Source organism: Trichoplusia ni, unplaced genomic scaffold (assembly GCF_003590095.1).
Source record: "Trichoplusia ni isolate ovarian cell line Hi5 unplaced genomic scaffold, tn1 tig00000704, whole genome shotgun sequence".
Lineage (NCBI taxonomy): Eukaryota > Metazoa > Arthropoda > Insecta > Lepidoptera > Noctuidae > Trichoplusia > Trichoplusia ni.
In genome coordinates this window covers 105,547-121,491 of record NW_020800054.1, presented here as the reverse complement: position 1 = coordinate 121,491, position 15,945 = coordinate 105,547, and the positions used below count along the sequence as shown (strand labels likewise).

The 15,945-nt window shown below is 36.1% G+C and overlaps 2 protein-coding genes across 5 annotated transcripts in view; one reads left to right on the top strand and one right to left on the bottom strand.

Annotated features, from left to right (window-relative positions):
• Positions 1 to 526: 526 nt before the first annotated feature.
• Positions 527 to 10,189, bottom strand: LOC113507134 (uncharacterized MFS-type transporter C09D4.1-like). Its single transcript, XM_026889991.1, has 8 exons — positions 9,588 to 10,189; positions 7,013 to 7,513; positions 4,414 to 4,638; positions 3,527 to 3,668; positions 2,491 to 2,690; positions 1,854 to 2,068; positions 1,641 to 1,746; positions 527 to 1,406 (listed from the first exon to the last, which is right to left on the bottom strand). The coding sequence occupies exons 2-8, from the start codon at positions 7,334 to 7,336 to the stop codon at positions 1,230 to 1,232; spliced, it is 1,389 nt and encodes a 462-aa protein (XP_026745792.1). The 5' UTR covers positions 7,337 to 7,513; positions 9,588 to 10,189; the 3' UTR covers positions 527 to 1,229.
• Positions 10,190 to 12,814: 2,625 nt separating this feature from the next.
• LOC113507137 (feline leukemia virus subgroup C receptor-related protein 2-like) overlaps positions 12,815 to 15,945 on the top strand; it is a 58,251-nt gene continuing 55,120 nt past the window's right edge. The window contains exon 1 of one of the 4 annotated variants that reach the window (XM_026889997.1): positions 12,815 to 13,109. The gene's annotated coding sequence lies outside the window, so the exon portion shown is untranslated. Of the gene's footprint in view, positions 13,230 to 15,945 lie in introns of all 4 variants that reach the window. The other 3 variants (XM_026889995.1, XM_026889994.1, XM_026889993.1) reach the window with 3 other exon arrangements.

Here is a 15,945-nt window from a genome sequence, read left to right as displayed (position 1 = left end):
AACCGTGGCCGCTTTCGACTCAGTATTTACCTTGCGAGATTAGAATATGTGGAAAATCTTCAAAAGCAGTTTTTTTTTAACTAGAGCCAATTTTTGAATTTGTCCAATGTGTCCAAGTTATATTAAAACAGCAAATTAGGGATGCACAAGATTTTCCTGACGTAATGTTTTTAAAATGACGACAAAAATAGTAGATTAAGCTTTTTTTATAGACGGGACGGGATACGACATGGATGAATGCATTATTTTCTAGTGATTAGGCACCCAACTTAATTCAGAACTGTAGCTAGATGCGTAGTCATAAGTACACATCTATACTAATATATAAAGCTGAAGAGTTTGTTTGTTTCTTTGTTTGAACGCGCTAATCTCAGGAACTAATGGTCCAAATTTAAAAAATATTTTTGTGTTGAATAGACCATTCATCGAGGAAGTCTTAAGGCTATAAACCATCACGCTGCGACTAATAGGAGCTAAGATACAATGGAAAATGTGAAAAAAGGGCAGGTATACCTAAATCATTACTTATATCTTCTACCCACGGGGACGAAGTCGCGGGCAACAGCTAGTATTATGTAAAGCGCTAGCAGCAACCGAGTAGGGCTCTCAAACATATGATCGCCATGTGCCTCCGGTAGACATAACTGCAGCCATCAACATTGTTGAAGCGTTATCCTCTGAATCTACTTTTACTATATTCAATAAGTTAAACTTTTTTGTAACATATTTAATTTATTAAGTACCTACACCATAACAAAATTACTTAACAATATGATCATTAACAATTGGTAACTGAATTCTTAGGTAGTACTGTACTTCGAATTTACTACTGCTGTCAATGAGTTACATTATATTATTATGTAGTATTTTACGGCCCCATACCTCAAACTTCTATTGGAAAAGTAAGACATAATATATATTGCGGCCATAATCATTTGTAAGGAACATTCATGTGTTGGAACGAAAGTCATGAATGAATAATAAAATTATTCGTCACATCTGAAAAGATTAGCAATTGGAGTACGGAAATATATTGCTATTGGTTAGGCAATTGGGCTGACGAACTGAGGGTCGATAAAAGTATCGTGTGCTTCGATTGCTGTTACGAGTTTACAAGTATGCTTGCAAGCACGGCCAGTACAACCTAGCCAAAACGTCAAACCATTGACGGTAATTTTTCATTCTCCTAATATTATTATGCTATTTGATAGTCAAATCCCACTGTTAGGTCAGTCGAGAGGTTCCTTGATTTTGTTCTGCGCATTCTGGCGGCGCAGGTCGGAGGTGATGGCGGCGCAGACGGCGGCGCCGGCGCACAACACGCCCACCGCGGAGAGGTTCGCCCAGCGGTCGTCTGCCGCGCTCAGCACACGCTCGTACGCCAGCGTTAATATGATACCGAATAACTGGAACGGAACAAAAACATTATATAGTCCTTTAGGAATTTTAAAGATTAAAATGGGTAAAATGGATTGTGTGAAAGATGTTAAGAACAATAGAAGTAAATGTTGAGATATCGTCTACACTTCACTACACATACTTCCTTGAGTCTACATTGTTGTTTCAAGCTCTTTTCCTGGATCGCAATCAGAATTGAGACCCGTCGTGTTTTATTATAGAATCTAAGACTTCATCACTACCTGAACAACAGCATTCAATATTCCAGATGTAGTCCCTTCTGGTTCAGGATATGTTACTTCCGATGCAAATTCGTATCCCACAGCTAAATAAGCTGTCATAAAGAATCTGGAAAAGTATAATAAATTACATTAATAAAGCTTAAGTAATGACCAAAAACTTTATAATTCAAAGATTTTTTTAATTGGAGATATATTTATTGAAGATTAACTCACCCAAGCAAGATATTGCTCAAATACACGACACCAATGTATCCACAATCCAGAGTGAAGGTGAAGACAAGCATGCCGGCGATGGTGGCCACGTAGAGCGCCAGCGTGGTCTCCTTGAAGCGGTGAGTCTTGTCCAGGATCACGCCACAGACCACGGAGCCCGCCATGCCAGACACTACAAAGACCAGACCGATTCGACCTGCGTCTAATTGGGCACCCTGGAAAATATTAAAAATAATTTGTAAGTCAGAAGTCTAGTAAATCCTAGATAGCTTCACTTCCTGTCGGGCCAGCGGGGTTGTCCAAGGCATATAGCACCCCGGTACGGCGGTACACAAAGGACAAATGAAAGAACATGGGTTTCCGCTCATCCCCAAGCGGGAGTAGTTTTTGATGATTTCTCATAGATAGCTCTACTTATATTTTTTTGTAAGCTTTTGATTTTGGATGAATGATTGATATTGAATGAAAAATAACCCGGTCCCACTGCAGCTGAGTCCGCGTTTGTTGTATATCTGTAAGATCAGTATTTGAAATCCGCGTTCTTAACTATGTTTTGATGATTTATTCACAGTTTGTGATACACAAAAAGAAAACAAACTAACCTAATTAATTCGATTATTAATTCAAAAAAACTTACAGGATAATGCTTCAAGATGACTTCGTTGAGCAAAGTGGATATGGCGAGGAAAACGCCCACGTTGATACTATAGGAGATAAGCAGAAGTATGAAATTCCTGTTCGTCATGAGTTTCTTTAGAGACAGGAGGAAGTTGGAGTCCAAGGTGCTGCCAAAATCTGCTGCAGCCGAAGGTGGGGTGGGAGGAGCCGCCTTGAAAACTGAAAGGGTGAATTATTGTTTTTAATCTCTGTTCGGAGTAAAAAGTTGCCGAACTTTAAAAAACTAACAGAACTAAGTAAAGCTTAGCTCGATATCCAATCAATTCTTTTGTCAAACATTTTCGATAATTTATCAAACACCAAATTCGTGCAATCTATTTCACTACAAATACAATTAATTGTACATTTTGAACATTACAAAAGACCCATCCATAAATTCGGGTTCAATTTGCATCGAACATGGCAATAATGAGACCCGTTTCGAAACTGATGAAATTTGTCGCTATAAAGGTGGTATTGCGAAAATACGATCGCATAATGTAGGTAATTTCGCTAAATATCGATTTGAAATTTAATAATTATCGAAACAAACGGGTTATTGCATATTCGTCATAACATAGGCTCAACAAGCTAGGCAATTATTTCGGTACAAAACGTAATAGGGATGATGACTCGATATAAAAAGAAAAGATCTCATTAGTCCCTCAGTTAGATAATTGAAAAGTATGAGACACGTAGTTTTTCCTTTTTCAGAAAAACCAGAATTGACAAAGATTAACTGCTTTAAAGTTTAGGAGCGGGGGCTTGTGACGTAACGATATGGTAAAATTTATACTCAATCGTGACGTCACGCGTAAGTTTCATTGACTGTAATTTGGCCAATTTACGTTTGCGGGACTAATTAAAAAATACGCATCCATTATTATACAAAAAACTACAAGACGGACACTGCAAAAAAAAAATCATCATCCCTATTATGTATACCTGTGTAAGATTACTACCAAAACTGATATTGGTTGGTATGAACATTTTCCTTATATTTCCCATCAACTTACAAAGTAGAATACAGACGAACAAAACGCTTGAGTATGAGGCGTAGATATGGAACATGAGTTGCAAATCTGCTGCTATTTCCTCAGTCGTGCCTGCTGCTCGGACTAGTAGAGGGGGCAGCACGAAGCCCATGGCTACCCCCATCTGAGGGAGAACAGGCCCTGATTATTACAAGGTTAATATAAAGGATATAAGCGATGTCTGAAGATTTACCGGTTTCTCGAAATAAGGGTCAATACACACTGGAAAGGCAGCTGCGACAGCATCGTTAAGAGGCAGAAGATTACACATAATTTTGAATCTTATTCATGACAGCAAAAAGATTACAGTCACTTGAAAGCAAAATAGAGGCAGTGAGGCGCCGAGAAACTGGAGGACCCTTTTTGCGATCTCCATAACACGATTAAAATCATCACGTGTTGTGTTTGCGTAATGAAGTACATATGTACACTTATCATATGCTTGGAAATACCACATATAAAGTTTTTGTTGTTGGTTTCGCTTGAGGGAATTTAATTGCGATGATTTTCCTCAAGTGGCTAAATTATCTCGTAATTATGATTACTTTATTATAAATGTGTTAAATGCAAGCTGCTGCAGATCCTTTTTAAATTTTCAGTCGTCACTATCATACATTTTCTGGACTTGTAGCTAATATTACCAGTTGGCCAATTCTACTTCAACAATTGTGGCTAGTTAGTCAATAAACCGTAGAGATAGATTGAATTAATTGCCCAATATTGCTTCATGTAGTGTCTATTATTTTGGTTAACTGTAACTGTGGTGGCTGACAAGCTTAACCAATTGATATTCTCCAGCTCACAGAACAATTTTCCTTAAATACTTTAATTAAATTTTAATTTCAAATGCATCTCAATCTCATAATTACCATATTTCCAAAGACTCCGATACTGCATGCTGAAGACACCTGATCAGGTCCGAACCACACGGCAGCCAGGCGAGGCGGTATGTTCAGGACGAAGACTTGCGAGACAGCTGACACGGTCTGGCCAGTGAAGCCCAGCCAGAACATGTCCTGGGGCACGGAGAACACCTTCAGCCATGCTCCCAGTCCCGTGCCAAAGGCGCCGATGATTACACATAGGCGAATGTTCTGAAAGAGAACTATTATCATCATTGGTTTGAACTTGAACATCTCTGGGGGCCTATTACTACATCTTACAAGACTCTAAGCCATGTAATATACACAGTTTCGGTTCCCATCAACAACATTATTAATTTCAATAGAGAAGATGGCTGGAAGATATCACCTATTTGGGACCCAATAATACAAAAACTCAAGGCTAAACCCAAGAGCAGCGCTGCAAGACATCACGACACAGTGAGCTCGTACTGCGTAGGTCGGACCACAAATAATTAATTAAAAATATGAAGGTAGAACGAGCAACATCTTCTGTCAAGACGAACACCATCTCAGTCTGCCCGTGACCATGATACCTGCAAAGGTGTCGAAACTTCGGGAACTAAAATCAAAAATTAAACCGCGATAAAAATCCGTAAAAGTAGTTTCATTTCAACATTATTAAGTTAAGAGTTAGTTATAGACCGCCTGGACTGCTAAATTAGATGCATTCTTAAGCGAATAATTGTATTCTTGATGTCTTGTTCTCTGATTAAGTTATTATTCAATATTTTGATATTTATGATGACTGCTGCTGTTGACTAATGTGTTTTTTTTTCATAATCCTGTATTCCGCAAAACCGTGGGAACCGATTCTACCGCACGTCATACCTTCCTCCCTATTTGTTATACTATACCATACCTAGTCATTACGTGGATGAAAATAACACATAAATGTTTGGCTTGATGGTTTCGCTTGAGGGAATTTAACTGCAACGATTTTGCCTCAAGTGGCTAAATTATCTGATAATTTTGTTTGTTTTATTGTCTACTACCTGCCTTAGTTACGAGATGACGCAAATGAGTAGTATTAATTTCCTAGGTAGTGAAGACACTCCGTCGAATCTCTTAAGGTCACTGCGAGACAAACCATGAGGTTCTAAAACAGCAGGTACACCAGGAGTAAAAAGGGCACCAAGAATACCTAATACCAAGCTAGTATCGAATTGACTATGGTGCCTATGAAGAACGACTGGCAAGAAACTCCAAAATATATGTATTTTAAAATACGTGGCTTAGTAAAAACCTTGCGCTTCTGCTGCGAGCCAGGTCATGATGACAACGATACCCCAACGAAGCAAACGACTGTTTCAGGGCATTGACAAAGACGAGATGCACGACACGGTACGCCCAAAAAAGAATTTTTATCCGGAAAGTATGTTATCTAATATCCACGATAGATAACAATACTTTCCGTTAGCAAAATTGACGGAAGTGTCTGTTACTCTATAAGTTCAAGGGCATTGGATTAATTTAATTCGCCGAGACATATTGTGTGCGCTTCCTGCATCTCAATGGGTAATTTGATCTATTTATATTGTAAATATGTATTGTTCTGAATATCCATCCGCTTTGATGATGAGTTTTATACATCGTAAAGGACCGTGCAGGTGTATTTTTCATTAATAGTAATGGTCATATAATGAACATTGTAGATTTGTGTTGTTCGAAATAAAAATCGAACTATTTCCGCCTAAAAATTGTCAATTTTGTCCAAGTGACCTTAAACGGCCTTGCTTGATAATTACACATATTTGTAGTCGGATCATTATCGTAAGCAATTACGATAATGTCTCCCATTATCCACAGTTAGTAACGACAAACGATTTAAGTTCTAATTTACCTTTGCATACCTACAATTTTGATTGATAACAGAACTATTCTTCTTTACACTATTCAGATGGATCTTTAAGTGTCAGTGGGATTTTATGATTAAAACCCATTGAAATGAAACTACTTTTACTGCAAAGGTGTTGAAACGTCGGGAACTAAAATCTAAAATTAAACCGCGATAAGATCCGTAAAAGTAGTTTCATTTCAATGATTTTCTTTAATAGATTTTTTCTATGAACTATAGCTAATCTAACTAACTAATCAAATAAAATGACACGTTTTCTATTCGTGACAGCGTTGTAACTTATTATCCAACCGGAACGACAAACAAACAAACAAGAAAAGTGAGTGTATAAAAACGTGAGAAATAGATATGAGTTATTTTTTATATAAGCTACAATGTCTTTTTTTATTCTACTGGGTTTTTTTTAAAATATCACAATTTCCAAAGTCCAACTACACTAACGAAGTGAGAATTGCTTATAATTTGACTTTCCTCTGATTTTTTGGCATCTTATGCAAAACGCAGGTCATCGAATGCAGGTAAGAAAAATACCTGCTTGATATTGAACCTCTTTTCAATATCACTCAAACAAACACTATAATATATTGACGGCTGTATTGGCAGCGAAGTTTCCCTTCGCTTCGTATTTTGGACTAACGATAAGATATGCTAGTATTTCCCATTATCAGGTACATCATGAAATCAGAGTAGTTCTTAAAATACCCTTACCGTCTTATCCAGCAGCCAGCAGGCAGGGAATATGAGAAGGATGAAAGTAATCATGTAGATCAAAGAAGTCCAGTACACCTGATTGCTTGTCACATTGTAATACTTCACGATAGCGTCTTGAATTATAGTGTACTGTGTCCATTGCAGCGCGTTTGACGCCGAGTAGAAAACAAACACCAACAAAACCAGCCATCGAATAGGATACACTTGGTATTCTGTCGCAGTCTTTTCACTAGATAACTCTGTAACACCTGGTACTTTCTTCTCGGAAGTTCCTTCTATAACACTGACGCACACATCGATAGTTTTTGGATTTGGAGGCATCTTTTGTTTATTTTAATATTATTTATTTTTGTTAGCATCTAAATGGCGTTTTGATTTGAGATCTATCACTAATATACATAAGATGGTTTTTACTTTGTCATGACTTTTTGTAGGCGGTTTTTTATTTGGTTTTGTTAGCCAGCGGAGAGCGCTAGCCTATCGCGGCAACTGACAGCACTAGTATGAGGATACATTGAACGTCATTTTGATCAGAAGAAAACAAGTTTGTTTGCAATAAACAAGTGGGAGTCGGACTCGCCTATGATGGGTTCCGTAAGAAACTTTGTTTTTCGCAAAAAAACAACAGATGCAGGAAAAAAGAAATTTAAAAATTAGGCATTTAGGATATTATTTTTCGTTACCAAAATAAAAGTTAATATACCTAACCCTAAGTCCGGTATTTATACCAAAAAAATAATGCCTAATATAAAAAAAATACAACTCAAAGCCAACTTCCACGATTCAAATTATCCCGAGTAGCTGCGGGACTAATAAAGTCCAGAGTTCTTTTAAAACACTAAATTATCGGCACTACTGCAAACGACTTTATTGAAATAGTTTTGATTTATGTCATTTTGCAGCTATGCCTTACTTGCTAAGAGAAATAGGTCGCGTGGAGATGCAATATTCTTGTATTTAGGGATTAATTTTATGCTATTGTTCAATTTGATGACTGCACGGATAGCCTAGTGGTTGAGGTCACCAAGCCGAACCCACCGTGCGAGTCGTGTCGCGGGTTCAATCTCCGCGTAGGACAAGCATTTGTGTGATCGACGAATGATTGTCCTGAGTCTGGGTGTCTTTGTGCATGTAATTTGTATGTTTGTAAAATACTCCGCGACACAAGGAATTAAGTTCCTTACTGCGGGAACTTATTAAAAAATAATAATAAGGGAAAAATCATCTTCAGACCACATGGACACCTTTATACTCTCTCTGCGCTAAGTTGACCATTTAACATGTCATATAACGTAAATAACGTGGCACCTATGTAGAAAATACTAGAAAATGAACATTAATAGATAAGATTAAAGTATAAAAAGATCGAAGCAAATCGTCGTGGGACTCTTTGCTATAAATGTTTTGGCAGGCACTTAGTAACAATCGCTATTAATTTCAATTCTAAGATATTTTGTTTGACACATAAATCACGTTTTTACGTCATAGTTTATTTGTGATTATACACTATAATTTTTGAAACATAAAATAATCAAAACAGGAGCTATCCAATAGGTAGGAACATTGGGAGTGGTTATAAACAACGAGTATTCATTTGTTTTTTAGGGTACGCAGCTCGTGTTACACAGAGTCGCTGGCTTTTAACAAAATTAAATACCGGTGCAACCGTCCGGGCCGCACTCTTTCAAAATTCAAGGACGCCAGTACTCCACCCCTTTCACGTTCATTTCAACGTTCAAACGAATAAATTTGAATTGGACACACAGAGTCTAAAATATATTACATACTACAAAAATAAAACAGAGTTATTTTAAAACTGGATCTAGTGTCGTCTGATCGTGTAGATAAAACAGCAGGACGAGAAAAAATAATCTTGGACTTGAATAATACAATGGTATTTTATATACTTCGGATTTTCCACAAAGAAAAAATGTCCAATAAGAGAACTATACATATACTTCGCATGTTTTACTGCATCAAATTTACCCAGATTATGAGTGAATGAAAACCGGAATCCCTTCTCAATTTGGGTATAATTGTTCAAGGAGAATAAGCAGATGCTTGAAAACCAGTTTAAAAGTTTGTCAGGGGTGATACAAAGCGATCAGATACCAAAATATAGCTTTTGTGACATTGACGAGATGGGTTCTAACAGTATGGTTTGTTATTATATTCACAACAAAGGATCTTTGATCATTCGCGATCTCAAATTCCGATCGAAACGCACGCCTATATGTACTAGAAAGAGCTGCTTAGACTACAATACGGACTTATTTCTCAAAGCAAGACACACGATGATGTATTGAAAATTTTGATTGAATGTCTGGTCGCCAGTTTCGTACGTAAGTTGTCGAGAAATAAGATATTACAAACTCTGATTGATTTATCAAAATTATCAAAACAATTGAAATTAACAAGATTTGCGTTGTAATCGTTTGCCTTAAAACGAATACACAATTGTTGTTCACTGTTTTCACAAATCACATAAGAAGTTACCGAGAGATGAATGAATGATTAATATCTAGAAGTAAAAGCACATAAAGTAGAAGCACAAAATAGAAACGGTTTTTACAAACTAGGATCTCTATAGTGCACGTCTTCAACACTAAAACACTTGAACACTGTAATGTACTGATGAATTGCAACTTGCAAAGATGTTTCAGGTTTTTTATTTATAGTCCGGGAGGCAGCGTTGCAAATGCAAAAGTCATAGTAAGTACAATGTTCAAATCGTCATTCATTGTTAATCTTATATAACCAATAAGTAAACCAAACGGCAGCTACTAAAGTAGCGGTCGGAGTGAATGTAAATAGACCCAGAAGTTCAAAATAAACTTTGGTCATAGTACGCCCGCTATAAGATTAGGATCAGGCAGATCCAAAATCTATTTCGAAATGTGTGTTTAATAGGCGACAGTGCAGTAGCAATGGTAAAAAATGCTGAGTATTGTACTGCGTCAGCTGACGATCTGTCCACCGCCACCCACGCAGCTGATATTTGTTTTCGTACTTCTTATGATACACTTGATATATGTTTTTATTACAGAAAATTCAGCTTTGAAGGACTTAAGCTACATTTTAATCGGATCGGCGTAAATACACTAGGTACCTAAAAAAGGCAACGCTACCTCCCGGACTATACAAGTTGTTTTAGAATAAAATTCTTTGTACATTTATTAGATATTTTATTGTACATTTTTGACGTCATACGAAACTGTGTAGCACTGTTTGGTTACATTTTACCTACTTACTTCGACATGATTTAACAACTTATTTTTATCTACTTCGTGTGTCACGTTGCCGCCATATTGAACAATTACTTGGCTAGATGTGTGGATATGTAATACTCATCTTATAAAAAGCGACGCTTATATAATAATTTCGTCACTGCAGTGGTAATTATTTATATCGGAGCAACCTTTTCAGTAATGAGCGTCCTCATTATCAATATTTACTAATATCATCAAACGCCGATCGAAGGGCCATCCGCCACCTCTTAGAATATTATAATTACAGTTGAGGGAGAGTGAGAGGGCACTACAAACAGAGCAAAGAGGAATGTCTCTCTTCCACAACGGAAAAATAATTCTTTAAGGCTGCGTTTCCACCAGAGATGTGCGAGGATGCGTAGCGAGGGATGTGTTTGTAAAAAACCAATAGAATCGCTTCATTTACCTCGCCTCGGTCAGGATAGCTCTGGTGGAAACGGTTTCACGGACATCCTCGCACGACACATTTCCATAGCACATCTCTGTTGGAAACGCAGCCTTTGTCGTATATAGCAAAGGGCGGGCTAATGACGTCACTGGACTAGACAAATTTAGTCAATTCACTTCGTCATAGACGGTAGTTGTTCTTTAGGCCAGTACAGCATAGCATGGCGTTTTATAATACAGGGCAGTGATATGTGAATATAGACTTCTTTGTAGTCAACCAAGGTTAAATTCTTAGTATGGAACTTTAGCATGCTAACAATTGTATAGATAGTAGATACTTACACATAGGGTTCTAAGAATCAGGTGCAAAATAAACAAAAGTACACACCAATGTATGTGGGTTGTTTTTATTAACTGTTAAAGCGTGTTATGCTGTCATGCAACTTAGTTTTATTTTATAACCTTGTATTGTTCTTTGATGTCAATAGTTTTATAAATTTTATTTCGAATTTTAAGAGAGATTGACATCTTAAAAAAACAATGTTAAGGAACTTACAATGCTTGTGTGTGAGTAACAAATTATGATAAAATTATATGGAGTGATGTTGATATTCATTTTGAATATTATCGGTTCGAAGTCTTAGGGGATTGTCAACAGGCTATATTCTAAATTCCCAGCATATTTTGTGTGACTACTAAATGCGATCTGCTCTTTCTTACTGTGGCGATCAATGGCTACCAAATTCTTCAAGGCCAGGGAGCCGAACAATCTTGTAGTTGTGAAAGAAATATGTCATTTTACTGCGACACGCTGAGTAGGTCATCAGGTGATCTCTGGTTGCAGGAATCCTACAGAAATTATTCTGGAAACCATGCAATGCTTTTTATATTAAATCTTTCTTCAAGCAAAAAGTAACATTTTATGACTATTTTATTCAGCGATTAATAAAAAGTTCATGCAGAAAAAAAAACTCATATCAACCAAGTTTTTTTTCGAAACCTGGCATTTAACAACCAGTGGATGCCAGGCAATTCCCGGAAATACAATATACATATTATTATATCTAATAAGTATATTTAAATAAACACAAGCTCAATGGCATGCACCATGCATGTTGATAAATACCAGTCAATGTATGATTGACGACATATTGATTGGATCTCATCAGCGCAACGAAACTTAAAACTAATAGTATATGCTCCCATCTACTAACAATTGTATTACCTACGTAAATATAAAAATAAACCTTATTGAAATGGGATAAGGAGTAATTTGGTATATAGGCCGTCAATATCCAATTTGTTGGCGTCGATTGAATTGTATGGTCTATTTTTCTGATACGGCTGAATGAAATGAAAATTTGGTGCGTCTTTATTTTTTTTTCATGAAGCTATAAGTAACAGACTCGTTAACAAGATAATTTGTTTTGACAATCATCACATATATCATATTAATTATCTTTTCTTAATTTACTGCATAATTGCGTGTGCAAAAAAGTGAAGATTAAAATATTTGTTAGAAACGAATCCAAATAGAGCAAAATGTAAGATGGATAACACGTTGGTAGATACACTTTGTTCTAATTAACAGTGCTGAACACACTTTACATACTAATATAATGAATTATCATAGACCTTGTAACACTGTCGTGTGTACCTAAAAGGCGTAATTATTAATGAGCTGACAACTAGACAAAGCGTCTATGAAAACAATACAATACAAATATTAATCGTATTAATGTTTCATGAAAACTAATTGTACTTTAGACTGTCAAAAGTCCTTGGCCGTATGGCGATGAAAAAAGAACTATTAATATTCCTCTTTACGTAGAATGTCAATGAATAAATGGAACACGGGTCCCCATGGGACACGGTAACAAGGTAAAGTGGTAATTACCTAAACTACCCGTTTAGCTTATATTTTTCAATATTCCATTCATATGATAATTTAATTTTTCTAAAAGCTTAGAACAATAACACAAACACTTTCATGGTAAACTAAAAATTCAGCTCAAACGCAAAAGTCAACGATTCTTCACAATACATTGTCCGTTGATTCGAATAGTACTTACTTTTTGCAATCATCAATTTCTAAGAAACAAAAAAAAACGCGCCAAAAAAATCCTCGCGGCAACCACAGACTAAAATCGTACATTGACATCAAACCTATCAACCTTCTTTATTTTTACCGCCGTGCGTTGGGTAGAAGCTAAAGTACGCATGCGCGGGCATTTCACCCTGTCACCTCACATAACCTAAAAGACTTGAAGAACATAAACAGAATTTTGTATAGTGTTATTTTTAAATGGGCAAACGTGTGTGTGTCGGCTTCCCTATTGGCTGTAGACATCGGACCATTGCCTCAGAAATAAGGAACCTAGTGTAGGAACAATACGGCTTGGAAATCAGTGAAGTTTTATTAGCGGAGTACAAGTGATGTTCGTGAATTTTGTGATATATATTGTTTTAATATTATAAGTGAGTTTACCAGTGTTTTGAAGAAGCCAGATGGTGTACATTTCTACAGTGAAGTTTTAAATATTGCGGTACTTTTATAGGTTATGTTTTGTCGCTTTCATAGATAAGTAACAGCTGTAAAACTGTTGATATTTTTTCTGCAAAACTAAGTTTTTGATTGAAATATAATAGGGTTTTTTTTAATGTTGGTAAGAGAATCATTTTTACATGATTAGAACGTACTAATACGGTGGCAATATTATTATATTATTTTATTAAAATTGAATTCTTATTGGAATATGGGACCCCCTCAAGGAATAACATATACATATCACTACGTTGTGTTATGCTCCAGGGTTTCGAATACATACAATAGTAATAAAATAACTTACTTTTTCAAGAAATACATTTTATAGTCCTTATAAACTAGCCAACTTCATAGATCCACGAACGCCGACAGCGAGGGGTCAAGGCCTCTAGTCCAGACATTAAAAGATGAATGCGAGTAGTTTTCATTATTAAAACGATTGTTCATAAAGTAATCGACAGCTGCTTAGAAATACGTCACTAAAGTAGGGACGGACTTGCCATAAATTACTAAATAGTAAATAGTGTTGTTCCATGATGAGTGATAGTCGATTTACGCAAGTTTAATTATTCATATTGCGTGACGTATGTTAACACGACGCGTTGAACTGACCATCGATTTATTGAATAGATGCGATTGTCATTAAATATTAAATTTATGGTCAATGGTAAATTGGGTTCAAAGTCATAGGAACGGGCAAAGTACTCTTCCAATTTTGTCGTTAAACTATATTGAAGAGTTTCACACAAAAATACAGGTACATGAAAACTTCAGCATTTGTTGCTGTAGTTTTGTGATATATATTCATTTATCGTCATAATTTACCCTACAGTTGAGTAAGTGACTTCCCCAAAGCCAAACACGAGTAAAACTTAAAGATAGGAATATAAAATAAGAATAATCAGTCTAGACCAGCGTGGCGTCTGCACAGGCTGTCAGTACCTACGACTATTATCAAAGATAGAAATTTCTTTAGCTTGCTTTCAATTTAAACTATATCAAACTAAGCACATCCCTATTAGTTTAATCCTGAGCATTAAGTATTTACACCCACATAATATTTACTCAGTTGGCGGCTCATTTATTTGTATGTCTGTATGTGTTGTGTACTTGTAAGGAATCATAATATTAGGCTGACATGCCAATGATCACTTGTTGGTACAACATTGACGTGAGTGACGCAATTTATTATGATTGAGTCTCGAACGATGAGTAGACGATTCTAATAGGAATCTTGTAGTGTGAAGTATGTATATGTACTTCTAGTAATTAGATATAGTACGCAATACAGTACGTTGTAACGCCCATTGCTTGGTAGTAAGCAGCGGTAAGCGGACTATCGCGATATTTTGCATCTATTCGCATGATTCTGCGCAAAGGGGTAGTCCTTCTGGGTCTTAGATGGCAAGACGCCAGTACTTTCCTTCCTCCTCTAGGATAATTAAAAGCCTATGACAATATCTACCTTAAAATAAAAAGTTCAGATTTTGTAGCTCACTGTTCTAAAGATGAAAAACAGAAATGAATTTATTTGCGAACCTAATCTTACTTAATACTGAAGTGGGTACGAACTAGACTCTGTATTAAAGAGTGGGTACAGAATGTTTAGCGCACTATTTAATGATCATACAGGTACCTAACTATAATAGTGATTTAATTAAAACTTAGGGCAATTAAAACCTCACGGTCCGCTTACTACTTCGGAAACTTACAGTTTGAAGTACAACAACCTCTTAAAACATACTATATGGACTATTTTATAAAAAAATAACGAAAAATTAATCTCATAGAGCGGAATTTTAACCCATTAAAGTTTCAGAGATTCCTTGTAATATTTTGCACTTAAACAAACATTCAAATTGAGTCTTGACCTGTTGATATTTATTCATATCTACTAAATTTTATGATGATTTAATTGGCATTAATGGTTTACTTAGCAGTAAACCATTAATTTGAATTTGAAATGATTAATTTTGTTTGCGAGCCAAAGTTCGTAAGCCTGTTTTTACGGCACATAGATATAAATATACGCACACATATGCACGGATACTCATATATTTGATTAAAGGCTACCGCAATTTTGTGACGTATCACCATGAGTCACTGATTGTCTGTCGGTGCTCATTTCAGAGAATTCCATTCCGAACTCTTCGGTTGCTATGCGAAGTAGAGTTGACGCATCAATCTACGTATGCGGAAAATGTCAAATTATAAATATTTGCCTGTGACGAGAAGTCAGTTTGTTTGAGAGTATTTTTAACGTAATTAACAATAAATTAAGAAAATTTGAAAAAAAAGGCATTTAATTTTAACGTCTTTTGTAAAGATTGTTAGTATTAAAGGTAGATTCTCCTATTAAATTTGAAAATTTATGCTTAAGTAGACTTTCAGGTTTTCGCTATCCTTAATAACCTTCTGATTATTTAACGTATTTGCTACCCAACGGGGACCAGATACTACGATTACGAACTAGCTACACCCATAAACGTAAATACGACCATTTTCTCACCTTTTCTTGATATAACGTGAATTTAAATAAATGTTACTATCTCCGACGAGATATGACTACGTTCGGGGCCTAATGAAGCGAACTTAATTGAATAATCTTTCCACTCAATTAGTTGGTTGACTTTCCGTTGCCATTAGATTGTTATTATAAGAAAGGTGTTAATAGTAATTCTCGTGTCGTTACATCATGATTGAAAGCTGATCCTGGCGGGCAAATAGGT